Source organism: Papio anubis, chromosome 13 (genome assembly GCF_008728515.1).
Source record: "Papio anubis isolate 15944 chromosome 13, Panubis1.0, whole genome shotgun sequence".
NCBI classification, from domain to species: Eukaryota; Metazoa; Chordata; class Mammalia; order Primates; family Cercopithecidae; genus Papio; species Papio anubis.
Window position 1 is genome coordinate 29,998,508 of NC_044988.1, and position 27,498 is coordinate 30,026,005.

The 27,498-nt window shown below is 43.3% G+C and overlaps 1 protein-coding gene across 2 annotated transcripts; it reads left to right on the forward strand.

The window, feature by feature from the left end:
- Positions 1 to 4,667: 4,667 nt before the first annotated feature.
- On the forward strand, positions 4,668 to 12,223 carry DMRT2 (doublesex and mab-3 related transcription factor 2). Of its 2 annotated transcripts, XM_009188866.4 has the most exons (5): positions 4,668 to 5,567; positions 6,363 to 6,931; positions 8,503 to 8,605; positions 10,420 to 10,500; positions 10,899 to 12,223. In XM_009188866.4, exons 2-4 carry the CDS (start codon positions 6,407 to 6,409, stop codon positions 10,473 to 10,475), a joined length of 684 nt encoding a protein of 227 aa, XP_009187130.1. In that variant the 5' UTR covers positions 4,668 to 5,567; positions 6,363 to 6,406; the 3' UTR covers positions 10,476 to 10,500; positions 10,899 to 12,223. The 2 variants fall into 2 exon arrangements, with proteins under 2 accessions (XP_009187130.1, XP_009187128.1); XM_009188864.4 differs by lacking the exon at positions 10,420 to 10,500.
- Positions 12,224 to 27,498: the final 15,275 nt, after the last annotated feature.

The following is a 27,498-nucleotide window of genomic DNA, read 5'->3' on the forward strand; positions in this document are numbered from 1 at the left end:
TTTGACCCCGCACAGCCGCTGTTCTAGCTGTATGTTCCCTAGAAACTCCCATGAACTTCTCTGAGCTTCAGTTTTCCTTTCCTTTGTAAATCGAGGGAGTGGACTCAGCGCGTCTCATTCGGCCTTATGCGTCTATAATTTAAGTCCTACTTTCCGCGGAGGAGAGATGAAAGGCTAGATTGCATCCTCCTTTTTGTTCAGCTTTTTGACGAGCGGAGCAGGGAAAGGGAGAATTCTAACAGCCTGGCGGAGAGCAATTATCTCCCGCAATTTCCCCTCTTCCACCCCCATGACTTGTGACAGGTCGTATATTTGATTACGCAAAGTAAATTGGGAAATCATATTTCCGCAATCCCATCTGGGATTATTTATTTCCCCGCGTCCGCAGCCGGTCAAAGTCGTGAGACGGTACAACGTTGAGTAGCTTTCCACAGAAAGAGGTGCCTTCGAGGTCAGCTCTGGAGAAACCACAGCCCAGCCGGCCACAGCAAAGCACTTCTATTGGGATGCTTAAACGTTTTCAAACGTCAGTCGCCACCCTGGGCGCTCGCGGCAGGTTGATTTAACAAGGCGACTTAGGCTGAAGGTGGAGGGAGAGGGTTCCCGCCGATCCCAGCCTCCTCTGGAGGACTCCAAAACTGGAAAGTTGGGTGGAATACGGAGGAAATCGGGCTTCGGATTTCCCCCAGCCTCGGGCTCTCTGCAGCCTAGCTAATGGAGTTAAAATAACCACAAAAATAGCACAAATTACTCCCAAGTACTGAATGTTCAGTATGGGCGGGTCACCGTGCTAGGGCATCTACACGAGTCGCCTCCTTATAGGTGAACCCCATTTTGCAGTTGAGGATAGTGAGGCACAGAGGAAGGTTAAGGGACCTTCTCACTATCCCTAGCCAGAAAGGGGCAGATCCGTATTCTAACCTGCCTCTGTCAGGCTCCGAGACCCCGGTGCTCGGCCTCTAAGCTGGGCTGTCCGCGCAGACAGAGTCTGGGCGGAGGTGGGGGATGTGTAGGGGGAACGCTCAGGGCAGGACCAACTCCCGCGATTAGCTCTGTGAGCGGAGTGGGAGGTGGCAGGGCCAGGCTGCAGAAGCCAGGACCCTCGAAAGGGATCCAAGTCTATGTGGCTGCGCGAGAGGGAAGCCACATGAGCTGCTTGGCTCCGGGGCCAACTGGGTGGGATGGGATTCGCAAAAGGAACTTGATGGGTGAGCGGGAACCAATTTGAAACTCACTTTCCTCCTTTGTTTATTTTATTTTAAAATTTGTGGCAGGGTGTTTGAAGAAAAAAGGAAAACCACCCTCATCCAGGAAAAAACAACAACGAAGAGTTTCTCTCTCTCTCTGTCTCTCTCTCTCTCTCTCTCTCTCTCTCTCTCTCTCTCGACAGAGTCTCACTCCTGTCGCCTAAGGCTACAGTGCAGTGGTGCGATGTCGGCTCTCTTGCAGCCTCGACTTCTCAGACTCAAGCGATCCTCCCACCTCAGCCTCCTGAATAGCTGGGACTACAGGCGCATGCCGCCACGCCCGGCTAATTTTTTGTATTTTAAGTAGAGACGGGGCTTCGTCCTGTTGCCGAGGTTGGTCTCGAACTCCTGGACTCAAGCAATCCACCCGCCTTGGCCTCCCAAAGTGCTGGGCCTCCTTCTATTTTTGTTCAGGTTTCATTGCGTGACTCGCCCAAAGAGAAATTCGGTGGGTCCAAGCTGCGCCAGAAAGGGAAGGGATACAGGGCGAGAGAGATTTGGGGTAAAGGGAGAGGGAGGCAGAGGGGGAAGGGGGCCCCACGCCGGTCAGTTCCAAGAGGCAAACCCCGCCAGCCTAGCTCCCTGGGCTGAGTCAACAGCCGCCCAGTTGCTTTGTAATTTACAGGAGGGACTCCGAATTGTACTTTGTAATTTGGTGTCGGTTTACAAGGCAAAGGACTTCTGTTTCCTCACCTCACCAGGTCCTCAGTCACGGCCTGACCCCTTTTAAGAGAGGGACCTCGAGAGGGGAGCTGAATTCCTTGAGCCCTCGCCTTTCAATCAAGTTTTCAAGGCACGCTTTGGCCAGGCCTTCCCGGACTGCCTGTGCTGCCACCTCGGGAATCAACGTCTGTACCGAACTCCTAACCTGTGAAGACGTGCTATCCTCATAATTGCGGAGTCGGGCCAAGGCAGGCTACTCTTTCCCCTTTGCAGATGAGGCAACTGAGCCGCAGAAAAATAAGTGACCAAGATCACCTAGCTAGTGGAACAAACAGCTCCAGCCCAGGCTCTCTGGCTCCTATTCCCTCTGAATACTTAATTTACTAAACAGTTCGAGCAGCAGTAGATTCCTTTCACAATCCGGTAAAAACTATGACAATTACTCCTCCCCTTCCCCCAAATGTACTTATTTTCCCATTCAATATCGGAGCTTCTCAGACTTCCTGAAGTTCGTCCCAGGATGAAGACCCTCCTTTCTCCTCCTCCTCGCCCCGCCCCACGACCTCGTTTCCCAGTAATTGCTGGGATCCTGATTCTCTGGAGGCATTCCAGGCGGAGGGATTGAGTGTAATTCAAGTGAGTTATGATTACAGCTGCTTGTTCCCCTGTGCCGCAGACTGGTGTGTAGGGAGGGTGGGACTGGCGGGGCACGTGGAGATGGGCAAAATGTCTGGAGAGAGCAGTGGCGCGTTTTCGCTAGAGGTGAGCTAAGAGCTAGGGGAGGGAACAATCTTAAGCCCACCGCGCTGGGACCCACCCTCTCCAGGAAGCACTGGGGCTCAGCTTTCCCTATGTCAGTACGGATGGAGCACAGGCAAGAGGAAGGCTGGTGGCTCTGCCGGAACATTCTGAGGACCTTGTTCTCTGCATACGCTGGGACCTGCAGTCCCATCTCCCATTTGACCTCAGCCAGCGTGGTTTATTGTACACAAATCCCGCTTGTTTCCTCCTTATGCAGCAGTTTTAAAATTTCGAACTAGTGCAAGAGCTGCTGGCTGCTCGTTTACTTTCAGTTTTGGAAACAGAGGCTTACACCCCTTTCTCCTCCTGTTTCTTCTCCGGTCCCCCTTCCCCTCAATCTAGTTTTCCAAAGTTAGCAAACCTACTTTCTTGATTTTGTTTCTTAACATTTAGAAGAACTGGTGAAGGGCTAATGATTTCATCTCCTTACCACCACCCCTAACCTTAAAAGCAATAAATAAAATAAAAGCCCAGCCTGCCAACCGCATGCACACACAGCCAGCGGTGGTGGGGGTTTGTAGTTTGCATACACGTCCTGGGGCAGAAGCACTGAAATGCCTGTTTGCGAAGGCAGAAATGTAGCTAGCAGGGGAACACGGTGAAAAAACAGAATGATTTGATAAAAACGTGCTCGGTCCTGTTACAGGAGGGCTGCTGGTAGTAATCCCAGGTACTAAAATCAGAAGGGGTGCAGGAGAATACAATTTAAAAAAGCAAACCCACAGCGAGTCTTTCTTGCTGGGAGTGAGGGACTCTGCAAAGTTTCTGGGACTTCAGAACAGACATCAACAGGTCCATTGCTCTTCCGGAGACTACTGGGTGATCCAGGGCTCCTCTCTGAACCTCAGTTTCGTCGATGGAAAAAATTGGGATAGGAACATATTTCTGCTGCTGTCAAGAATTTAAACGCTCCAGTGCAGGTGAAGGAAATGTGCTTTGATGAGTGGGTATTAAAAATGTGCAAAAAGAACCTGGTGTTACAAGGTGGTGTCAAGGGAGAGGAAGTAACAGTCTGTGTGACCCCCTGTCCCTTGTCGGAGCGCGCACCGCTCCCAAGTCACCCTCTGAGTCTCCAGAGCTACGGAAAAGCCGAAGAGAATAAGCAGGACTGTTTCTCTACTTCCTTCATTGGGCTTCGCAAGAGGCTCTGGGAAGAAGCACTCGTACAAATGGGAATCCCAGTGCCTGGTCACCGGGGAGGAACTTTCCAACATCGCTAAAGGCTTGAGAATAGTGCTTCTGGCTGGTCGCGTTAGTTCCACGGTAGTTCCTAAGCTGCCTTTGTTCCCACCTCTCGGAGCCAGGTTAACTTTTAACATTCTGACAGACTCGGAGAAAAGTAAGGTTTGAATTACGTCAGGAATTTCCACCCTTCAACAAGTATTTGTTGCAGGCCTACTATGTGCTCAGTGCGATGACACTCAATTTTGTAAAGTCTCCTAAACAGATCATACTTGAGAGGTCTTGATTATTTACAGATGCAGTTAGAAAAGCGTCCATATTACTTTAAATGGAGTTCAAGAAATGTAAAGCAGAGTTTAATTAGAAGACTAATTCCTTCTTTTAATATGTTGGATTTTTTTTTATTGTTAAACATTTTGTAAAGGATTTTTCGAGGGAGTCGTTAGAAAGTCTATAAATACAACTATGCACACTAAAAAGCAGTTTTTTTTTTTTTTAAAGAGGTTTGTGTAATGCATGCTTAGGGTGAGTGGATTTACCTAAATCTCTTAATAGCATGCATTTCTGATCTTCCTCAAATTAACCGTAATAGCAACTGATACAGCAGAAAAATGTAAGTGACTTGTAGTTGACTTGGCCACCTGCCACACGGGCTCGGTGAAGGTTAATGAGGAACTATTTGGCACTTCGAGAATACTTGGCACTAGACACAGAAATATCAACAGGCCATTTGTATGCTAACTAGGAGCTTCGGTGCCAGGTAACCACTGATGCACTCTTGCAGGAGAAAGAAGGATGTCGCTGTACGCCCCGATAGATAGAGAGGCATCATTTTTAGGCCCAGTTTGGATTAATTATTGATTGAGTCGCCGAAATACTTGTGATGCTGATAGAGACCAATACTGGTCCTTCTGATCTCTTTCTTGTCGTTTATTACCTTCTCTCACATTCCTCAGAGTGTATCTCTGCTTGTTTCCCAGTCCGCGAGATAAATGGCGACTTCTCTCTTGCAGGCACCGTCATACCTCGGGTTTAAATTCTGGACAGGCGACCCGGCTGCACCGAAGGCCCGGCGGGCGGACTCTGGCGGAGCGCTTCAGGGAGGAGAGTGTAGACCGCGAGAGGCGGAGGGCGCCCAGCCGCCGTGCCTCGGCCAATCAGTGTACACACCGCCTGACAACCGGCCAATCAGAGGACGTAAAGCTCTGGGGCCCGAGCGGATAATACTAGGAAGGGGAGCGCAGTTTGGCGACAGAAGCCAGTGGCGCTGCGCTGAGTGCAGCTGCGCTCGCCCGCTCGTTGAGCTCGCGATCTGAGCCAGGCGGGGGCGGCCCGACCTTTCCCGCCCAGCTTGGGTCAGAGGAAGCCGAAAGCGGCCTCAGCAAGGTGAGGCGCCCGAGGCTGCAGAAGACCGAGCAGAACTTTGCAGAGTTCGGGATGTGCTGGGCTAGGTCGCTGAGGACTTGACTGGCTTCCTCTCTCCTTCCCTCCACCTTCTCCCTCCTCTCCACCATCCAGTGGGTTCTTTCCGGGCCTCCAGCTATCAGCTCCCGATTTCGTGGTTGAGGGTAGCGACCCCGATTTCTGTTTGCATGCACAGCCAGCAGCCCTAGCGCCAGATCCTAAAGCTGGATATCTTTTGACTGGGCTACCAGCCCGGGCCTCAAAGTTTTGGTGAGTGCTGTGATGCCGCTCGGGGTGTCAGGGAGGGCAAAGGGCGTGAATCATCCTTCACCTTTTCTGTTTGACTTGAATGCCTTGCCTTAAAGATGTAAACCAAGCCCTAAGTACAGAGAGCCCACACAGCTCAGCCCTGTGGCGCCCCAAGTACTATTAAGGCTGGACGGGCATCTGTAGCTTTGTGCTCTTTGCCCCTATGGGAGTCTAATGACAACAAAATTTTGGTTTTCAGTTGATTATTTTGGGGAGGGGGGTGAGAGGACCTCTTCAAGCCCAAGGAGGGGTCCTTGTGGTGATGTAGGCTGATGAGAGGCATTTGGGAAGCATGGAGTGGTACTTCAGTGGGTCTGAAGGGCCACTTGTAATGAAAGGAAAACAGTTCTTCCATGGATAGTTTCCTATGCATCATGGCCTTACTACTTGAGTATGGGGAAATCTGACAAGTGGCCTGGGCCAGCCTAGTTGGACACAATATTTTGTGTGTGTGATAAGTGAGTTACCCAGGGACTTGTCCGGAAAGCCTGTGTAAAGCCAGAGAGGGCTACGGTTAAAGGTCAGGTACTTACAGAGCACTTAGAATTAATAAAATAAAACCTTTCTTGGGTTGTAGATCCCTGGGGGCCCTAGAGATACAAGAAAGGCACGTGTGGCCTGGAAGTGAGGGACATGTAATGAGAACAGGATAACTCAAGGGGCCGGTGGCGGGCAGACCAGGAGCTTTGGGCCGGAGGCTCAGGGATGGTCCCTGACGGGGCCGGTGGGTCTTTGGATTTCTTTGTGTTTCCCCAGAGTGAGGGCCGCCGAGCTCAGGCCCCAGCGAAGCTCCGAGCGCCATGGCCGACCCGCAGGCTGGCTTGGCGGCCGGGGACTGGGAGATCGATGTCGAGAGCCTGGAGCTAGAAGAGGACGGCTGCGGGGCGCAGCGGTCAACGCCCCCAGAGCCCAGCCCGCCGCCGGCCGACGGGGACGGTGAGGACGACGAGGATGACGACGAGGTGGACGAAGACGCGGAAGAAGAGGGCGACGGCGAAGAGGCAGGCGCGTCCCCCGGGATGCCCGGCCAGCCGGAGCAGCAGGGGGGACTGCAGCCGAGGCCGCCGCTCGCGCCTCAGGCCTCACCCGCCGGCACCGGTCCCCCAGAGCGCTGCACTCCTGCGGGCGGCGGCGCGGAGCCGCGCAAGCTGAGCCGCACGCCCAAGTGCGCGCGCTGCCGCAACCACGGCGTGGTGTCCTGCCTGAAGGGCCACAAGCGCTTCTGTCGCTGGCGCGACTGCCAGTGCGCCAACTGCCTGCTGGTGGTGGAGCGACAGCGCGTCATGGCCGCCCAGGTGGCGCTCCGGAGGCAGCAGGCCACCGAGGTGCGTACCCGCCCGGCCCGGGACGCGCCCCCCTGGGGCATCCCAGGCCACAGTGGAGGTGGGAGAGTTGGAGGGGAACGGGGCAGCTATCCACACCCCGGCGCCCAGGGCCTTGCGGCGCCTGTCTCTCACTAGGAAGGGTGGTAAGAACGCTTTTCTGCCTACACTGGCAAGCAGGGTCGGGAGGGAGAAAGTAGGCATCTCTGGGGAACTTGGGAAATGTTTTTTCTTAAAAAGCAGGTAGAGAGGCCTTGAAAGTGATTAGGCCCATTTGGAACATCGTGAGAAAATCAATTTGTTTTTATTTTTTTACATTTAAAAGTGTATTTTCGTGGTGTTGAGGGAGGGGTTGGGGGGAGAGTGGTTGATCCACAGCGCGGCGTGCAGCTCCAGACTCGTCACTGCTGTACTAGTGATGATGGAGAAAAAGAACCACGCAGCACGCATGCACTCGGTGCTTCCGCGGTCACCTGGACGTTTGAGATATCCAGAACACTCATTTTACAGATGAGACACAAAGTGTATGAGAAATTAGATGCCTGCAACCCAAGGTCATCAATCCGAAGCTACCGTCCCTGCAGACTACCTAAGAGCAGGTGGAGGGTCTCTGCTGCTTCCCATCGGAGGACTCCAGCTGCGAGGAGAGCCAGGGTTTTCTTTCTGAGAGAGGCTCTTGAACCTTGGTGGTTGTATTTGTTTCCATATGCGCCTGGACAGGGAGAGCTCAGCAAACGAGGCTTCACAGGGCCTCCTCCCAGACTCAGGACCAGGGAAGATTTTCAATTTTACTTTTTGGCGGAGAGGAGCTGGGGAATGGATTGCCAGGCATACTGAAGGTCGCAACCCCACTGGAACGCCTCTCCAGGGCCCGGGAGAGCGCGCTGGACGCCAAGGGCACCCGGTCCTGGGTTTGGCCTCCTCCCGCGTCCCGCATGGGTCATCGCCGGCCCTGCGTTCCCACGCGTTCTCTGTAGCATATGCTGGATAGGGCGCGGGCGTGGGAGGCCTCAGAATCCCACCAGCTGGCGGTGACTGCGGAGGCGAGGGCGGGCGTCTGTAAAGCGCAAATTCGGAGTTCGCAGCTGGACCCAGGAGACCCTTATCTCTTCATTACCCTGTCACTCCATCGTGCCCGCCCTGCCGCAGGGAGAAATCCGCCTGGCCTCACTGCTTAACAGCAGACCTTGGGCACCTTCTACCCGACAGGTGGGCTCCCAGGACCCAGCCTGGCTGCAACCATCTCTTGAGGTCGGGCGCCCCCCTGAAAGGGATTTCACTTTTTCACTTCCCTCCGGGATGTCCCCTCACTTCTGGTCATAGGTCTGAAGTTTAGAGTGACTGTGCTGGAGAAAGCAGGGGGCCCAGCTCACCAGTGGAGATTCCAGCTCTTTGCCCTAGGAATATTGGGTGCTGATAGTAATTCGTTTGTAATTATTTTTCACACGGAATGGGAAAATTCAATACATTTAGAAGGGGGAGAGTTTCTAGAAGACTTACTAACATCCCGTCCTTCCCCTTCTCGCCCCCGTTTTCTTTCAGGGCATTATTGATGATGTTTCTTGTGTTTACAGGACAAGAAGGGGCTTTCTGGGAAACAGAATAATTTCGAGCGCAAAACTGTATACCAGAGGCAAGTCAGAGCCCCCAGTTTGCTGGCCAAAAGCATTTTAGAAGGTAAAGCAACAAAACTATCCTTCAGCCTTTTAAACCGAGTTGAATGACTCTCATCAATCAGGCACAAAGTGTATTTATTAATCAGTTAAAGTGCTATCTAAAGGGAAATACTTTTTATTAGAAAGGTTTTGTTTAGGCGTTCTCTGAGCCCATACACTAAAACTGAACCAATAGGGAGAAGATTAGCATGGTCCCAGAGCCAGAAAGTTTTCTTCTAGGAAGGAAACCGCCACCTGGGAAAATGAATCTCACATACCTGCTGAGGTTTTTGTCACCACCAGTTTAAGAATTCCTATTATTTGGTTGTCTGCTTAGTGGTTAATGGGTTAATGTGGAGTGCATGTGAAATTTACTCCGTGTGAGGGATGTACAAAGATATACTGCCAAGTGACCCTGAAGCAGATGTCTTGGAAGGAAATAAATAACCTAAACAAAGCAAAACAAAACAACACAACCACCTCCACTTTTCTTAGTTATGGGAGCTGAATAGATGAAGTCAAATGAGGAGTTTAACATCTGCCCAACCAATAAAGACCTTTAGTCTGGGTGTTCAACCTCAGATTCAACTCTTTTTCATTGTACTTTTTTTTTTTTTTTTTAATTACTTGGGTAATTCCTGTTATTCCAAACTTCATTTTACCATTTTTGACAATCAAGGTTATAGAATCTGAAAAAGGTTTTGAATCCAGAAAGTGAAGTGGAGGTTGAATGCGAACAGTGCAAAATCTCTAACTTTCTCTCTCCATGTTCTCACTTTCATGAAAGCCTGGGGATACGTTATTTTTTCTTAAAATATTACCGATTTTTAAAAGCATCTCTATTTGGGTATGGAATTTATTTATTGACCTTTTCAATAATATATTGATTATTTTTAACCGCTTTTCTTTAAATTTTAAAAAATTTAAATAAGGGAAAGTTAACATTTGCTTTAATCACTGCCACTTCATGAAATTCAGGCTGAAAGTAAACAAAATTTTTTAAGTAGACATTTAGATTCTGCTTTTTTCTTGTGTAGCTTCTGAATTTTGTTGGTTCTGGACAGGTTTTGAAGTTTGTGTGTGTCCTATCATGTGTTGCATACTTCTGACCATAGAGTGGTTTCTTATGAATTAAAAATGAATTTGGTTACAAACTGGATAAACAGATTTATAATAATAGGGCCACATTGATAAACTGAGATTGTGCCGAAGCAACTTGCGAAGTCTGAGGACTAAATGGAATAGTAAATTCAACTGAATAACTTCCTGGCAAAAACTTACCGTAGAAATGGAAACATTAATTTTCAAATTTTATTCTATTTGTAAATGAGTCTGGTGGGTTTGTCACTATGTAAACACAAATATAACAATGGATCCTTCAAACAAATTTGGTAGAGGTGAGTGCTTGAGGGTGATGAAATACTTCAAGTATTTTATGCCCCCAGGAATTCTATTTATGTTACACTAATCTTTGTTTTTGAGTTTGTTCCTATTCCTGTGATGACTTAGCCTGTGTTCTAATGATTGCTTGTTCAACCGTTTTGGTATCCGGACAAAATGATTAGAGCTTGGGAAAAATGTTTTAGAACAGTTATTTTCAATAGAGCAGGGAATACTCCCCACCGTTTTTGGGTTTTGTTTTATTTTGCTTTGTTTTTTTTTTGTACTGGTAGTCAGGGGAAGGGGCCTGGTTAAATTGTTCACTGTAGAGTGTGTTTGACTAGTTAACAGCTCTTTTCAATTTTCTATGCTTCTCTATTTTCTTAAGCCTTTTTTTTCCTTTTTCTACTCACGAATCTCCTTTAACTTTCTTTCTTTCTTTCTCTTTTTTCCTAGTTCTCCTTGGATTATTCTACAGCTATTACAGTGTGTACATAATGAACCATCTTTAGAAAATAAAAGTGACATCAGCTCTAGGTATAGATATATTTTTTAATAATGAAAAAAGATGACATGGATAATAATAAAACATTGATTGATACAAGATGAATAGCCTTGTCTCTTAATGCATAGGGGGCCTGGGAAGAATATTAAAATTTTTAATCAATAAAGTATGCCTGTTGAAGCAAGCAAGCAAACAAATCCATAACAACAACAACAGCAACAACAACAAGTTGCAATATGGATATCTTTCACCCTCCCAGGAAACTATTTTAAACCTAACCCGTACTTTTGCATCTGTATAAAAATAGTAGTGAGATAGAACTGAAAATAACTGTTCTGCTGATTTGCAGTGTTGCTGTTACCTTCTGGGTGTCCAGATTTTTCTTCCGTAGATGTTAATCTCTTTCATGTGCAATCTTTGCTTCTTTTAGGCTATCGCCCCATTCCAGCGGAGACTTATGTAGGAGGGACCTTCCCTCTACCTCCCCCAGTTAGTGACAGGATGAGGAAAAGAAGAGCCTTTGCTGATAAAGAGTTGGAGAACATTATGCTGGAGAGAGAATATAAAGAAAGGGAGATGTTGGAAACTTCTCAAGCTGCTGCTCTGTTTCTGCCCAACCGCATAGTGCCTGGACCTGACTATAACTCCTACAAAAGTGCCTACAGCCCCAGCCCAGTGGAACCACAGAGCAAGGACTTCTGTAATTTTTTGCCCACCTGCCTTGATTTAACCATGCAGTATTCAGGGTCTGGGAATATGGAACTAATTTCTTCTAATGTCAGCGTGGCCACGACTTATAGACAGTATCCCGTGTCCTCAAGATTTTTAGTTTGGCCCAAGTGTGGCCCCATTAGCGACACCCTCCTCTACCAGCAATGCCTGTTAAATGCCACCACCTCAGTTCAAGCCCTGAAGCCTGGGGCCAGCTGGGACTTGAAGGGAGCACGAGTCCAGGATGGGCTCAGTGCAGAGCATGACATGATGCCATCGAAATTGGAAGGCTCCCTGGTGCTGCCTCACACTCCTGAGATCCAGACCACGAGAAGTGACCTTCAGGGTCATCAGGCTGTCCCAGAGAGGTCCGCATTCTCCCCACCCCGACGGAATTTCTCTCCTGTTGTTGACATGGACTCCCTGGCAGCTCAAGGGCATGTCTTAACGAAGATCAGCAAAGAAAACACCAGGCACCCTCTGCCACTTAGACATAATCCATTCCACTCATTATTCCAGCAAACGCTTAATGACAAATCGGGTCCTGAGTTGAAAACACCATTTGTCAAAGAGGCCTTTGAAGAGACCCCTAAGAAACACAGAGAGTGTTTAGTTAAGGAGAACCAGAAGTACACATTTACAATAGATAGGTGCGCAAAAGACCTTTTTGTAGCCAAACAAGTTGGAACAAAACTCTCGGTGAATGAACCACTGTCATTTTCTGTTGAGTCTATTCTGAAGAGGCCTTCATCTGCCATCACTCGTGTCTCTCAGTGAAAGGCTGCTTAAACAGAAAGCTGGATTTTCTGCAGTCTTAGGGTGTTCTTGCCACTTGCTACTTTTTTTTCAGGTTGTTTGTGTGAAGAAATTTCTAATGTAAAGATGATGATTTTGAAAAGTTTTATATATCCATAATATGCATGTACTTTTTCTTATCACATATATTTAAACTTACAGATGGAAATTGCCCAATGTGCAAATTGTTAAGTACCATGCTTTACACAGCATTTCAAAAAGCAATAAAATTGACACCGTCTTCTAAAAGACCCAGTATTTGCTGAAGCAAATAGTTGTCTCTGTCTAGATGAAGCAGCTATTTTTCTATGATTCTGTATATTTTGAAGTACTCTTAATGGTCACTGGGGGCCACAGGAAAACCTTTATAATACTTTAGTTTTACATTTTGGAGGGCACATAAATTTAATTATTCAAGACTGTTTGAGACAAAAATAACTTTAAGGAGCACATAGGGCCATTTGCATGTTTACAGTATCTTCATTTCATGTGATTGGACAAAGCTGAATTAATTTGAAGGGAAATCAAGCGTAATGTCTCTTTTACATGATGATTTGGGTTCTTGGAATAGATTTCTTCTGACTCCCTGGGTCCCAGTTTCTTTCCCTGGTGAGGATGTTTATGTGGGGCCCCAAGCTTCCTTTCTAGAAACATTTCTAGTTTCTTTGAACAGTCTATGATTTTAGGTTGCTAGGAGCCACAAATCAGGTTTCCTTGTATGATGTGGTCAGTACTTCCCATGATGGGGCCCAAACCTCCTCGCAGCTCTTGAGTGGTGAGTCCACTGTTTCTGAACCACTGGTGACAGCAGGCATTTGGATGCAGGCCCAGTCACAACTCTCATTATGTCCCCAAGTATCAGCTTTATGCCTCCCACATTTGCACCACTGTCAGAAGCCTTCAGTGTAGCTCTCTTCTGACACAAAACATTTACTATTCAAATTGCTTCAGCTGACAGTTGCTAAAGCTTGCAGATATTTATCACAGCATGAGGGTGGCTTCTTAATTCTTATACCTTTTCTTCCCCCACACCCCCCCTTTTTTTTTGAAACAAGGCCTCACTCTGTTGGCCAGGCTGGAGTGCAGTGGTGTGATCATGGCTCACTCTACCTCCCAGGCTCAAGTGCATGCGTGTAGTCCTAGCTACTCAAGGGGCCCCACCTCCCAGGCTCCACCTCAGCCTCTTGAGTAGCTTGGACTAGAGGCATGCACCACCATGCCTGGCCAATTTTTAAATTTATTACTATTTTTGGAATATGTGGAGGGGTAAGTTTTTAAAATTTTTGGTAGAAACAGGGTCTCCCTATGCTTCTCAGGCTTGTCTTGAACACCTGGGCTCAAATGATCCTCATGCCTTGGCCTTCCAAAGTGCTGGGATTACAAGCATGAGCCACCTCACCTGTCCTTTCTCCCATTTTAAGTTCTTGTTAATCTCTTGTTCTGCTCAGTAAAATGTTAGCTGTTGTTCCATATAATTGATAAAATAAAAGTAAGACCTTTATGAGAGTACTAAGTTCATCTCTGAAGACCTCACCCATAGACCCCAAGTTAAGTTTTAAGATGTCATAGTCATTCCAATACAAAAAATCAAGAGTCACGTATCTTGCTTTTAATACCGCCACAGAGGGAGGTTTTACTTCAAACTCTGCTGCTGTCTTCTGGGTAACAAGAACATGAGGTGGGTATGTGAAGGTGCCAAGTGATTCAGCAGTGTAAAGAGCTTCTTTCTGGCTCTTGAAAACACTTTGCATTACTTAAAAATGCTTTTGCTACTAATGAGCTCATATAAACCTCCAGGGATTCTCTGAATCGTTGCTTAAAATTAGCATCAATTTCAAAAAACAACAAGCCAAACCTTGGATTGACTTTCGGTTTGTACTTGTAAAATAATACTTGTTTTTACTGAGTCAAATTTAGTTATTTTTACTATTGCAAAAGTCAGAGTGAATGGACGTTTGCCAGAGGCAAAGGATATGAAAGCAGGCAGAGATTCCAATAACTTTTAAAGATTATCCTTAAGTGGAAAAAATGTTTTCCAGCCAAGTATGCCCTGATGTCAGAGACAGAATCTAACTCCAGTTTTCCCTCTCAGTCATCTCTACTTTGTCTATAATCACTAATTTTTGTCTTTCTATTGGAAATTTATTTTTTTTGTTTCAAGTGTTAAATGTATCCTTAGCATTGAATTAAACTGCTTCAAAGGTAATGAGGGGGAATGTATTAGAATAAAAGCACATAAAAAATCTCAGTGAGAGGCCTTCTTAATCTAAACATGAATTTTATCTCTTACTTGCTAACACTTTTGTGTTTTGAATACATATATTTGTTAAGTTGTTTCTCTTTTGTGTTCAGTGAACACATGGGGACTTCTTTTCAGTCCTCTCACTCTGTGTCATTTTAATCCCATTAAGTGAATCCAGTTGGCTGTGGGTATTAGTGGTTTTTCTCACATTACCAGTGACCAGAATTTTATTGTTCTTGAACATTTATGAGGGTCAGTACTTCCCCTGGCAAACTTATTATTATACTATGCTTAGTTCTGCTGTAATAATGAGTTCTTTGAATTTTAAAGCTACCAAATCTACCATCAGTCACTTATTAAGAGCTCTGTGCTTGGCTCTTTGCTTTTGAAAATCATTTCACTTCCATGAAAGTGTCATATAGAATCTTCAGAAAATACTGTCATTGACATTAAATAAAAATTGTGGTTCAATTTAAGCATTTTCTATATTGAAGGCAATAAATGGATACAGTTTTAATACTTTTTGAGAATGTAAAGAATAGTAAAACATGGACATTTTTTTCAATTTAACTCACAATACAATAATACAGCTGTAATGACATGTTGTCCTTCCATCTCAACCGATCAAGCGTGATTGTTAGCTGAATTTGCAGTTCTTGAAAGTTTACAACAGTGCTTCTCAAACTAATGGACAACTGAACCACCTGAGAATCCTGATGCTGCTGGGCTTCAGGCCACACTTTGAGTAACAAATGCTTACAGCATTTCTGGTATTTCAATGCACATTTAATATTATCTGCTGTGGATTTTGAGTTGTAATGCAATAATCATAATATTACTAGCATGAATAAGTTAATATACAGAAATAGTTAAATTTTTTTTCTTTCTTTTCTTTCTCTCTTTCTCTCTTTCTTTTCTTTCTTTCTTTTTCTTTTTTCTTTTTTTTTGACGGAGTATTGCTCTGTTGCCCAGGCTGGAGTGCAGTGAGGTGATCTCAGCTCACTGCGACCTCCGCCTCCTGGATTCAAGCGATTCTCCTGACTCAGCCTCCGGAGTAGCTGGGATTACAGGTGCCCACCACCACGCCGGGCTAATTTTTGTATTTTTAGTACTGACGGGGTTTCACCATTTTGGTCAGGCTGGTCTCAAACTCCTGACCTCAAGTAATCCACCTGCCTCAGCCTCCCAAAGTGCTGGGATTACTGGCGTGAGCCACCACGCCCGGCCGCCATTTTCCTTTTTACTAAGCCTAGGCCAAGACCTAGGCAAGTTATACAGCAGACAGTACGTGCTCCCCACCGTCTCTTTTTTTTCTCACAAACCTAGAAGTTGTTTTAATTTGGTTAAAAATATAATATGCATCTTTTATTTTTAATTGTGGGAAAACATAAAATTTGCCATCTTAACTATTTTTATGCGTACAATTCAGTGGCATTAAGTACATTCACATTGTTGTGCAATCATTACCACCATCCATCCACATAACCCTTTTCAACATGCAAAACTGAAACTCTATATCCTCAATAACTCTCTCCCCTCCCAGCTCTTGGCAACCACCATTCTACTTTCTGCTTCTGTGAATTTGACTACTCTAAGTGCCTCATAAAGGGCAATCATACAGTATTGTCTTTTTTCAGTACCTCATACAAGTAAAATCAGACAGTATATGTCTTTTTGTGACTGGCTTGTTTCACTTAGCATAATGTGCTCAAGGTTCATCATGTTCTAGCATGTATCAGAATTTTTTTCCTGCTTAAGACTGAATAGTATTCCACTGTGCTTTTGTGTGTATGTGTATGTGTGTGTGTGTGTTTAAGCTGCTTCAAAGGTAATGAGGGGAAACCTATTAGAATAAAATGACATAAAAAAATCTCAGTGAGAGGCCTTCTTAATCTAAACATGAATTTTATCTCTTACTTGCTCCATTTTTGTATTTTGAATACTAATAGTTGTTAAGATGTTTCTCTTTTGTATTCAATGAACATATGGGGATTTCTTTTCTGTCCTCTCTCTATCATTTTAATCCCATTAAGTGAATCCAGTTGGCTTATTTCACTTATATTAGGTATTTTCCTTATGTAAGGTACTTTTCCTATCCCAAACTCATCAATTAGGTAGGTTATATACACACACTGTATATATATGTTATATATATATACACACACTGTATATATTATATATATATTTATACACAGACACACATACGTACAAACACAGTGGAATACTGTATATATGAGTGTAAATGGTGTATATGTAGACATATATACACACATACACATGTGTTTATATGTGTATATACACATATACATACATACACATACAGTGCATACACCCACACATACATTTTTGTTTATCTAGTCATCTGTCGATAGACACTTGGGTTGAATCCAGCTTTCAGATATTTTAAATAATACTGCCATGAACAAGGATGTCCAAATGTTTCTTTGAAACCCTGCTTTCAGCTCTTTTTGGTATATATGCTCCCTTCTCTTCACCCTGTTCTCACTTCCTAGTTTCATCTGCTTCATGTCCTTAGGAACTAAGTTATCTTAGGTATACATTGCTCCCACACTATCCCCTCTCCTGAAGTGTGTGGACCATTTCCACTCAACACTGCTATTGCCCAGAAAGGCTCCGGTATCAGTTGTGTACATTTAAATATAAGTTTAAATGAGATCTTCACTTAAAAGCTTAATTCCAATTGTGTAATTAAAGACCGTAAGGTGTATTAAGAAACTTTCTGGAATTCCTTCTGCAAAGCCTTGCAAGTGCTAAACTGTGAGAAAATGGCTGAAGGTCAGGATGAAGAAATAAGGAGAATCCACGCTTCCTTGTAGAATAATAGATAAGACTTGGTGTCGAGGCTGAGTTTTCAACTGGGACTAGAATTCTTACTGGCTCACCTGATTTCATTAATTTTGGATTAATTTTAATATTCCTATTCTAGGTCTATAAACTTGGGCTTATTTCCATGGGTAGGGTCCAGTTTGTACGGCTGATAGTTCATGAAATGGCTGGACCTTGCATTATATAAACTTGGTCCTGTGGCATCCTCTTAGATTTATTTTAATAATTATACAAAGCTTTATCACATTCCACCCCTTTAGTTCTTTTAGTTTGTAACTTGTGATGTCTAAATACATTTAGGGCACACTGGACAACTGCACACCTAGAAATAGGCTGGCATTTGTTGTAATGGTAAATGTGAAATAACAACATATGTTTACAGCCTGGCAATTTTCAGAGCACATTGACATTTATTATTTTTTATATTCCTCACATAAATTCTATAGAAATTTGATAAACGGCCATATGAAGAGTTGAATCTATATCACTGTGGATATGTTTACAAATTTGGGGATTCTTTCCAATATATAACATGACTTGATAGGCATAATACAGCATTAAACTTTTGTATATAAATGTTAAGTGCATGTAATGCTGATATGTAATATATGTTATACATTACATAAGTATAATTTTACTTGTATGATTACATCTATCTCTATTACATTTGCGTATTCATTCTACCTTCAGTAAGCTGTACACATGCACACACCAGTCTCAAGGGGTTGTGAGACCATTGAGATAAGGAGTGTGAAAGAGAAACACTAAGGTCACATTTTCTCTGGGTTGTTTCCTGCACATGACTGAGTGGAGCAGGGTTGCTGGAGAGGAACCATTTTTGCCCTGTCATGGGATTCCTCTATCAGGCATCTTTAGTGGGGGAACTCTTCATTCAAGTGTATTGTTATAGATGTTTGATGAGTTCCCAAACCAGCACCTCTGCTCCATGCCTGGAGTTCTGAGCCAATCAAGAAATAAGAGAAAGGAGTTGGCACTTGGAGGTTAGAATCTTCTTACCTACCTTTATAACTGATTATGATTACACTGGAGAATATGATTTATATCCAGGATCTAGGGACTTCATAATACTAAACTCCAGGATGATACAGACTACCTACCTAGAAACAGTCAGCAGTGGCCCAGCACACCTCCCCTGCATTTGGGTAGCGATTGAGTGTCTGTATTCTCTGCATGCAAGTTAACTCTTGAAAGGAAGGCAAGAAGAACGGGAGGAGCAACCCATGCTCCTTTTCCTGTCCCAAACTCATCAATCAGGTAAGTTATTCTCCCTGCATCTTTTCATTAACATAATTTTGTTATTATTTTTTTTTGTTTTGAATTGAGATCAATCCAAAGACCATATACACTTGGATTTGATGACTGCAATCAAATTTAAGTCCTTGATAAAGATATAAGCTGGAAGGCAGGAAATGGTGTTATTACTTCATATGTGCTTACTAGACTAAAGACTATGTACATTTTTGTTTTAGAATAAAAAATAAAACTGGAGAAATAGCTTCATTTACCCGAGATGGAACTGAGACATTTGGTACAGCATGCTGGCAAGCAGTGAAGAATTGGTTTTCTGATGAGTACATCATTTGATGTCATTAAGTAGCATGGCCTAAGGGGAGTGTTCTGCTTCTATCCATCACCACCAAATTATTTTCATGGAATGTCATCATAAAAAGTTATCAAAAGAAGGTATCTGAGATGTGAAACTGTGAGGCCAAACTGATATTGTTTCCTCTTTCAATAACGTTACTATAGAGGTATTAGGGGAAGGCCACGTACAAGTTATGTCTCAATTTGTCAAGGAATTCAAGAAAGCCTTTCATGACAGGGAATTTTAGGATGGATAACAGTGAAGTCAGGGAAATTTGTAGCTGCTTGAACTATCTTCACCAGACAGAGTAATAAATCAATGTCGATTTCAAGGAAAGTCTTTAGTCTCATGGCCAATGAGACCTCTTGTTTTGGGTGATAGCCTGGCTGGCAAATGAAGGCGTAAAAAGTGTACTTATCCAATCTATACATGACATTAAGTTGGGAGGTCTGGCCACTATTGTTGGTGGTAGAGTTGGGTGAGACTAGGACTATAGCTCAAAGGTCAAATCTAATATTTGGATTTTAAAAGCAACTGTCATCCAATTATGAAACTTTATGTTGAGGGAGAGTTAACTTGATGTTAGTTTATGTGAAAATGATCTGGCAGTCATAGAAGGCCACAGAGCTTAAAAGGAACCATAAGGAACCATGGCTGTAAGAAGTTGCTGATACTAACCTGGATTCCATTAACAGAGCCCCCAGATGAAGAGAAATGCTAACTACAGTGCATTTCCTCCCCTTTCTCCTGACAGATCAAATCTAGTAACTTGTGCCCAGCTCTGAGCACTGCATTTTTAGTGGAGACACTGAGAGACTTGGCCACGAGGATGGTGAAAGGACTGACAATTTTGCCTACCTATAGACAGTTGAGGGCCTTGGGGATGTGACCTGGAAAACAGGTATCTTAAGGGAAAGGACTTGATTTGTGTTTTTATATATTTGAAATATTGTCATTTTGGAGAGGGAATTAAGGTCCCTTGGTAGTCTCTAGAAGAAACAGTCAGTGCTAAGAGGATGCTAGAGGGGATCAAATATAGCACAATAAAAGGAAGATCATCTTTCAGTTTGGCTTGTTCATACGTGGACTGGTCGGCCTTGTGAGAGAATGCATTTGGAGATCTTCATGTGAAACAAAGAAAGAAACCTTGCAAGGGGCATGAGAATGAATTAGCAAGCAGAGACTGCTTCATTTATCTTCATCCGCTAGGTCCTAGCATACATTTGGTGTCAAGAGATGTTTGCTGAATGAGGAGAATCTTCCTCAACTCTGATAATTCTTGATTTTATGAAAAATTACCTGTGAGAAGGATCAGATGAAGTTTTTTTTCCTCCTAGCCAAATTATCTAGAAAATCATATCACCAATTAGTTCTTTGGAATTTTAACTTTTACTTAAACACTTTTATCTATTTAAGACTTACAGCATGAATTTTTTTTTTTTTTTTTTTTGATGGAGTTTCACTCTTGTTACCCAGGCTGGAGTGCAATGCGTGATCTCAGCTCACCAGAACATCTGCCTCCCAGGTTGAAGCAGTTCTCCTGCCTCAGCCTCCCTAGTAGCTGGGATTATAGGCATGTGCCACCATGCCTGGCTAATTTTTTATTTTTAGTAGAGATGGGGTTTCTCCATGTTGGTCAGGCAGGTCTCGAACTCCTGACTGCAGGTGATCCGCCCGCCTCGGCCTCCCAGAGTGCTGAAATTATAAGTGTGAGCCACCATGCCTTGCCAGCATGATTTTTTTTTAATAGACAGGGTCTCATTCAGTTGCCCAGGCTGGAGTACAGTGGTGTGATGAAAGCTCACTGTAACCTCTGACTCCTGGGCTCAAGAGTAGCTACGACTACAGGTGCGCACCACCACATCCAGCTATTTCTTTATTTGTATTTGTATTTTATTTTTAAATTATACTTTAAGTTCTGGGATACATGTGCAGAATGCACAGGTTCGTTACGTAGGTATATATGTACCATGGTGGTTTGCTGCACCCATCAACCCATTGTCTACATTAGGTATTTCTCCTAATGCTATCCCTCCCTTACCCCCCATCCCCAGTAGGTCCTGGCATATGATGTTCCCCTCCTTGTGTCCATGTGTTTGCATTGTTTAACTCCCACTTATGAGTGAGAACATGAATTGTTTGCTTTTCTGTTCCTGTGTTAGTTTGCTGAGAATGATGGTTTCCAGCTTCATCCATGTCACTGCAAAAAACATGAATTCATCCTTTTTTCTGGCTGCATAGTATTCCATGGTGTATATGTGCCATATTTTCTTTATCCAGTCTATCATTGATGGGCATTTGCGTGAGTTCTAAGTCTTTGCTATTGTGAATAGTGCTGCAATAAACATATGTGTGCATTGCCTTTATAGTAGAATGATTTATAATCCTTTGGGTATATACCCAGTAATGGGATTTATTGCTGGGTCAAATGGTATTTCTAGTTCTAGATCCTTGAGGAATCACCACAATGTCTTCCACAATAGTTGAACTGATTTACACTCCCACCAACAGTGTAAAAGCGTTCGTATGTCTCCACATCCTCTCCAACATCTGTTGCTTCCTGACTTTTTAATGATCGCCATTCTAACTGGCATGAGATGATATTTCATTGTAGTTTTGATTTGCATTTATCTAATGACCAGTGATGATAAGCTTTTTTTTCATATGTTTGTTGGCTGCATAAATGTCTTCTTTTGAGAAGTGTTTGTTCCTATCCTTTGCCCACTTTTTGATGGGGTTGTTTTTTTCTTGTAAATTTGTTAAGTTCCTTGTAGATTCTGGATATTATCCATTTGTCAGATGGATAGATTGTAAACATTTTGTCCCATTCTGTAGGTTGCCTGTTCACTCTGATGATAGATTCTTTGGCTGTGCAGAAGCTCTTTAGTTTAATGAGATCGCATTTGTCAATTTTGGCTTTTGTTGCCATTGCTTTTGGTGTTTTAGTCATGAACTCTTTGCCCATGCCTGTGTCCTGAATGGTATTGCCTAGGTTTTCTTCTAGGTTTTTTTTTATGGTTTTAGGTCTAACATTTAAGTCTTTAATCCATCTTGAGTAAATTTTTGTATATGGTGTAAGGAAGGGGTCCAGTTTCAGTTTTCTTTATATGGCTAGCCAGTTTTGCCAGCACCATTTATTAAATAGGGAATTTTTTCCCCATTGTTTGTTTTTGTCAGGTTTGTCAAAGATCAGATGGTTGTAGATGTGTGGTATTATTTCTGAGGCCTCTATTCTGTTCCATTGGTCTATATATCTGTTTTGGTACCAGTACCATGCTGTTTTGGTTACTGTAGCCTTGTAGTATAGTTTGAAGTCAGGTAGCATGATGCCTCCAGCTTTGTTCTTCTTGCTTAGGATTATCTTGGCTATATGGGCTCTTTTTTGGTTCCATATGAAATTTATAGTTTTTTCTAATTCTGTGAAGAAAGTCAATGGTAGCTTGATGGGAATAGCCTTGAATCTATAAATTACTTTGGGCAGTATGGCCATTTTCACAATATTGATTCTTCCTATCCATGAGGATGGAATGTTTTTCCATTTGTTTGTGTCCTCTCTGATTTCCTTGAGCAGTGGTTTCTAGTTCTCCTTGAAGAGGTCCTTCACATCCCTTGTAAGTTGTATTCCTAGGTATTTTATTCTCTTTGTAGCTATTGGGAATGGGAGTTCACTCATGATTTGGCTCTCTGTTTGTCTATTATTGGTGTATAGGAAGGCTTTTGATTTTTGCACACAGATTTTGTATCCTGAGACTTTGCTGAAGTTGCTTATCAGCTTAAGGAGATTTTGAGTTGAGACGATGGGATTTTCTAAATATACAATCATGCCATCTGCAAACAGAGACAATTTGACTTTCTCTCTTCCTATTTGAATATCTTTCATTTCTTTCTCTCACCTAATTGCCCTTACCAGAACTTCCAATACCGTAGTATTGAATAGGAGTGGTGAGAGAGGGCATCCTTGTCTTGTGCTGGTTTTCAAAGGGAATGCGTCCAGCTTTTGCCCATGCGGTATGATATTGGCTGTGGGTTTGTCATAAATGGCTCTTATTATTTTGAGATACATTTCAACGATACCCAGTTTATTGAGAGTTTTTAGCATGAAGAGTTATTGGATTTTACTGAAGGCTTTTTCTACATCTATTGAGATAATCATGTGGTTTTTGTCATTTGTTCTGTTTATGTGATGGATTACATTTATTGGTTTGCATATGTTGAACCAGCCTTGCATCCCAGGGATGAAGCCGAGTTGACTGTGGTGGATAAGCTTTTTGATGTGCCGCTGGATTTGGTTTGCCAGTATTTTATTGAGGATTTTTACATCGATGTTCATCAGGGATATTGGCCTGAAATTTTCTTTTTTTATTGTGTCTCTGCCAGATTTTGGTATCAGGATGATGCTGGTCTCATAAAATGAGTTAAGGAGGAGTCCCTCTTTTTTTGTTGTTTGGAATAGTTTCAGAAGGAATGGTACCAGCTCCTCTTTGTACCTCTGGTAGAATTCGGCTATGAATCCGTCTGGTCCTGGACATTTTTTTGGTTGGTAGGCTATTAATTACTGCCTCAATTTCAGAACTTGTTATTAGTCTATTAAGGGATTCGACTTTTTCTTGGTTTAGTCTTGGGAGAGTGTATGTGTCCAGGAATTTATCAATTTCTTCTAGATTTTCTGGTTTATTTGCATAGAGGTGTTTATAGTATTCTCTGATGGTAGTTTGTATTTCTGTGGGATCAGTGGTGATATCCCCTTTATCATTTTTTATTGTGCATTTGATCCTCCTCCTCCTCCTCCTCCTGCTTCTCCTCCTCCTCCTCCTCCTCCTCCTCCTCCTCCTCCTCCTCCTCCTCCTTCTTCTTCTTCTTCTTCTTCTTCTTCTTCTTCTTCTTCTTCTTCTTCTTCTTCTTCTTCTTCTTCTTCTTCTTCTTCTTCTTCTTCTTCTTCTTCTTCTTCTTCAACAGATCGTCTGTCTGTTGCCAGGCTGGAGTGCAGTGGCATGATCTCGGCTCACTGCAACCTCTGCCACATGGGTTCGGGTGATTCTCTTGCCTCAGCCTCCCGAGTAACTGGGACTAGAGGTGTATGCCATCATGCCCAGCTACTTTTTGTATTTGTAGTAGAGGCAGGGTTTTGGCATGTTGGCCAGGATGGTCTTAATCTCTTGACCTCGTGATTCACCTGCCTCGGTTTCCCAAAGTGCTGGGATTACAGACATGAGCCACCATACCTGCTATCTCTTTTCTTTTTATTAGTCTGGCTCATGGTCTATTTTGTTAATCTTTAAAAAAAAACAGCTCCTGAGTTCACTGATTTTTTTGAAGAGTTTTTTGTGTCTCTATCTCCTTCAGTTCTGCTCTGATCTTAGTTATTTCTTGTCTTCTGCTAACTTTTGAATGCCCAGCTATTCTTAAAATTTTTTGTAGAGACAGGATTTTACTATGTTGCCCAAGCTGACTTTAAACTCCTGCCCTCAAGTTATCCTCCTGCCTTGGCGTCCTAAAGTGCTGGGATTACAGGCGCTGCAAGCTATGTCACCTGGTCCTCTTACAGCTTTTGACTCACCCAAAATTGAACTACTGATAGCCTATTAATGACTGGAAACTTTACCAATAACATAAACCGTCAATTAACACATAATCTGTATCTCGTATGTATTATATACTGTATTTTTACAATCAAGTATGCCAGAGAAAAGAAAATGTTATTAAGCAAATCATAAGGAAGAGATTACTATTCATTAGGTGGAAGTGGATTATCATAAGGGTCTTCATCCTAGTTACCTTCACATTGAGTAGGCTTAGGAGGAGGAGGAAGAGGAGGGACTGGTCTGGCTGCTTGAGGGTGGCAGCGATGAAAGAAAATCCTCTAACCTTAGCAGTTTAAACCCATGTTGTTCAAGGGTCAACTCTAAAATTAAACTTGTATATTAATTCTTGGGATTTATTGTCTATATCAGCAGTCCCAACCCTTTCTGGCACCAGGAACCGGTTTCATGGAAGATAATATTTTGATGGACAGGTGGGGAGTGGAGAGGAATTCAGGATGAAACTGTCCCACCTCAGATCATCAGGCATTAGATTCTGGTTAGGAGCATGCAACCTAGATCCCTTGCATGTGCAGTTCACAATAGGGTTCAGGCTCCTATAAGAATCTCGTGCCACTCCTGATCTGACCGGAGGTGGAGCTCAGGCAGTAATGTTTGCTCGCCTGCTGCTCACCTCCAGCTATGCGGCCCGCAGACTGGTACTGGTCCATAGCCTGGGGGATGGGGACCCTGGTCTAGATGATGATAAATAGTAAATCTGGAAAATGGCTTCTCCGGTTTAGCCATCTTAATAGCTAGTCAATTTTGATTTAAAATAATATTTCATATGGCTAAAAAACCCAAAATAGATTTAATTGAGATTATTAATTTAGATAAAGTCTGATTCTATTCAAAAGTAGTGAAGTTGAACTGCAATTCTATTTGAAGTTGTTAGGTAAATCTGTAAATCTGATTCTTTAGATTTGAATTACTGTTTTTATTTAATTCAACAAGCATGTATAGTCACTTACTGCGAGCTGAGCAATGGTGACCTCTGAGAGGCAGTGTCAACTAAGATACGATCTCCAAAAATTTATCATCTGGAAGGCTACTATAGATTACATTAATCATTTTTCTCTCCATGTACTTTGTGAATTCGCAGGCAGCCCTTCTGCTTCCCAGCTTCCTTAGTCTCCGGCTTGGAGACAGTCCACAGTTATTTCCTGTCACTCTGGGGATGGATTGTTTGGATGCGACTCTCTTCTCTTTTACTCTTCCTCTCTCCATGTTTTGCTGTGATCAGAGATTTGAAATAAAATTTGTAGATTCAAGAGTTTCCTGTAGGAAAGTAGTGGGTTTAGCCCCAGTTTCCCAGTTTGCTATAAAACTCAAGGTTGGTAACAGTGCCTATGAAATCAACAAAGGAGAGTTTTATTCCTTAGCACACACATTAAAGCAATTAGGAACCCAGTGTGACCCACTAGCCAGAAAGCACTTAAATGCTTGCTCTTAATGATGATATTGCAGAAAACAGCTGCAAAGTCCCAGTGAAAACCAAACCACCAAAAACCCAGCACCTTCTTCTGAGATAATGAATCTAAAGACTCAAGGCAGGCAGAGGGTAGGTGAGTAAGTTATAGGGCTGTGTGACTGTTCATGAAATTCAGTTCACTTAAATGAACATTGATTGAAAACCTTCCTATGTGCCAGATGCATGCCTGTAACTAGGTCTATCTGTTATTTAGGGCTTTTTTTGAAGTAAAAAAAAAAAAAAAAAAAATCCACTAGTCCTGACAACATAAGCAATACTCTGTCTCTACAAAAAATAAAAAAAAAAAATTAGCCAGATGTGGTGTCATGCATCTCTGGTCCCAGCTACTTGGGAGGCTGAGGTGGGAGGACTGCTTGAGCCCAGGAGGTTGAGACTGCAGTGAGCCATGATTAGGCCACTGCACTCCAGCCTGGGCAACACAGTGACACCCTGTCTCAAAACACAAAACCAAACCAGAGGCCCACTTTAGTTATTTTTTAAAAAAATAAGGGTTAATTCAAAGAGAGAGAAGGAAATCAGGAATATGAGAATCTCAGCTCTTAGCAGGTCTTTCAAATACTACAACATGGTCTAAGCACTAAAAGGTAGCTTCATCCAGATCTGGCAGTCTCATTTCTTTGTTGTTCCCTTGGCAGTTTGACCAAGGGAGAATACCAGAAACTGCTAGTTGCCTCTTCAATATCCATTCTTCCCTTCTTTAGTAACAGAGCCCTGGTTTTATTTGGACTGGCGATGTGCCCAGGTAAAAGGCTACATTTCCCAGCCTAGTTTGCATCTAGGTGTGGCCGTGGAGATGCAGGTGGCCAACCATGGGTGAGCCTTCAGAAAATCTCTCTAAAGGGAACTGAAACTACAGGGAAGAGTTTCTTCTTCTTTTTTCTTCTTTCACCTTCTTTCTTCTCGGAATTTGGACTTCTTTTAGCCTGCTATAACCTTGAGGTTGGCAGCCATGTTCAAAGAAGGTTAGGGCAGAGAAATCAAAGGAGCTGGATGCTAGTTCTCTTTGAGGATCTGCCATACCAGCCCTGGATCGCTTATCCTCTGCTCGTTCGTGTTTTATAGGAGAGAAGAACCCTTTATGTGCATGAGCCATTGTAAACCAGAAAGTATCTGACACAGGTCTTAGTCAGTTCAAAAGTTTGTTTTTCCAAGGTTAAAGACGTGCCCAGGAGACAGGTCTGTGGCTTTCTCCAAAGATGATTTTGAGGTCTTCAATATTTAAAGGGGAAAGAGGAAGAAAGTTTAAAAAGGTGTGGGTAGATAAGAGGCATGAGTCTGCCTTCTTTTGAGTCTTTAATCAGCCATTCACCTGTGAGTAGGGGCAGAGGAATCGTTACTTATGCAGTCATCTAGCTGAATGAATCTACATTTTTACATAAGATAAAATAAACATAGGGCAGAAGAAGCAATCAGATATGCAGTCCCGTACCTGTGAAGATAGCTATCAATTTACGTTGTGGGGGTGAAATTCTACAGAACTGTTTTAGGATAAACATCTTGGGGTCCACAAGGAATTTCCCAGTGGGAAAATTGTGAGGGAAGTACGTAGATTTATTATCATTATTATTATTTAAATTGTAGCTATCTTATTTAGGAACAAAATGGGAAGCAGGTTTGCATGACACAATTCCCAGCTTGACTTTTCCCTTTGGTTTAGTGATTTTGGGTTCCCGAGATATATTTTCCTTTCACACCATCATCACTAGGTCTCAGTTACAAACAGCTGAATGTAATTCCTTCTGATAAAGAAGGACTCCT

What these genes read in the sequence shown, in the direction of transcription:
- DMRT2 (XM_009188864.4), top strand. Translation starts at nt 6,407, where the DNA reads ATGGCCGACCCGCAGGCTGGCTTGGCGGCCGGGGACTGGGAGATCGAT. An exon ending in GGAGGCAGCAGGCCACCGAG is followed by an intron (nt 6,932 to 8,502) that starts GTGCGTACCCGC and finishes TTGTGTTTACAG; the next exon opens with GACAAGAAGGGGCTTTCTGG. An exon ending in GGCCAAAAGCATTTTAGAAG is followed by an intron (nt 8,606 to 10,898) that starts GTAAAGCAACAA and finishes TGCTTCTTTTAG; the next exon opens with GCTATCGCCCCATTCCAGCG.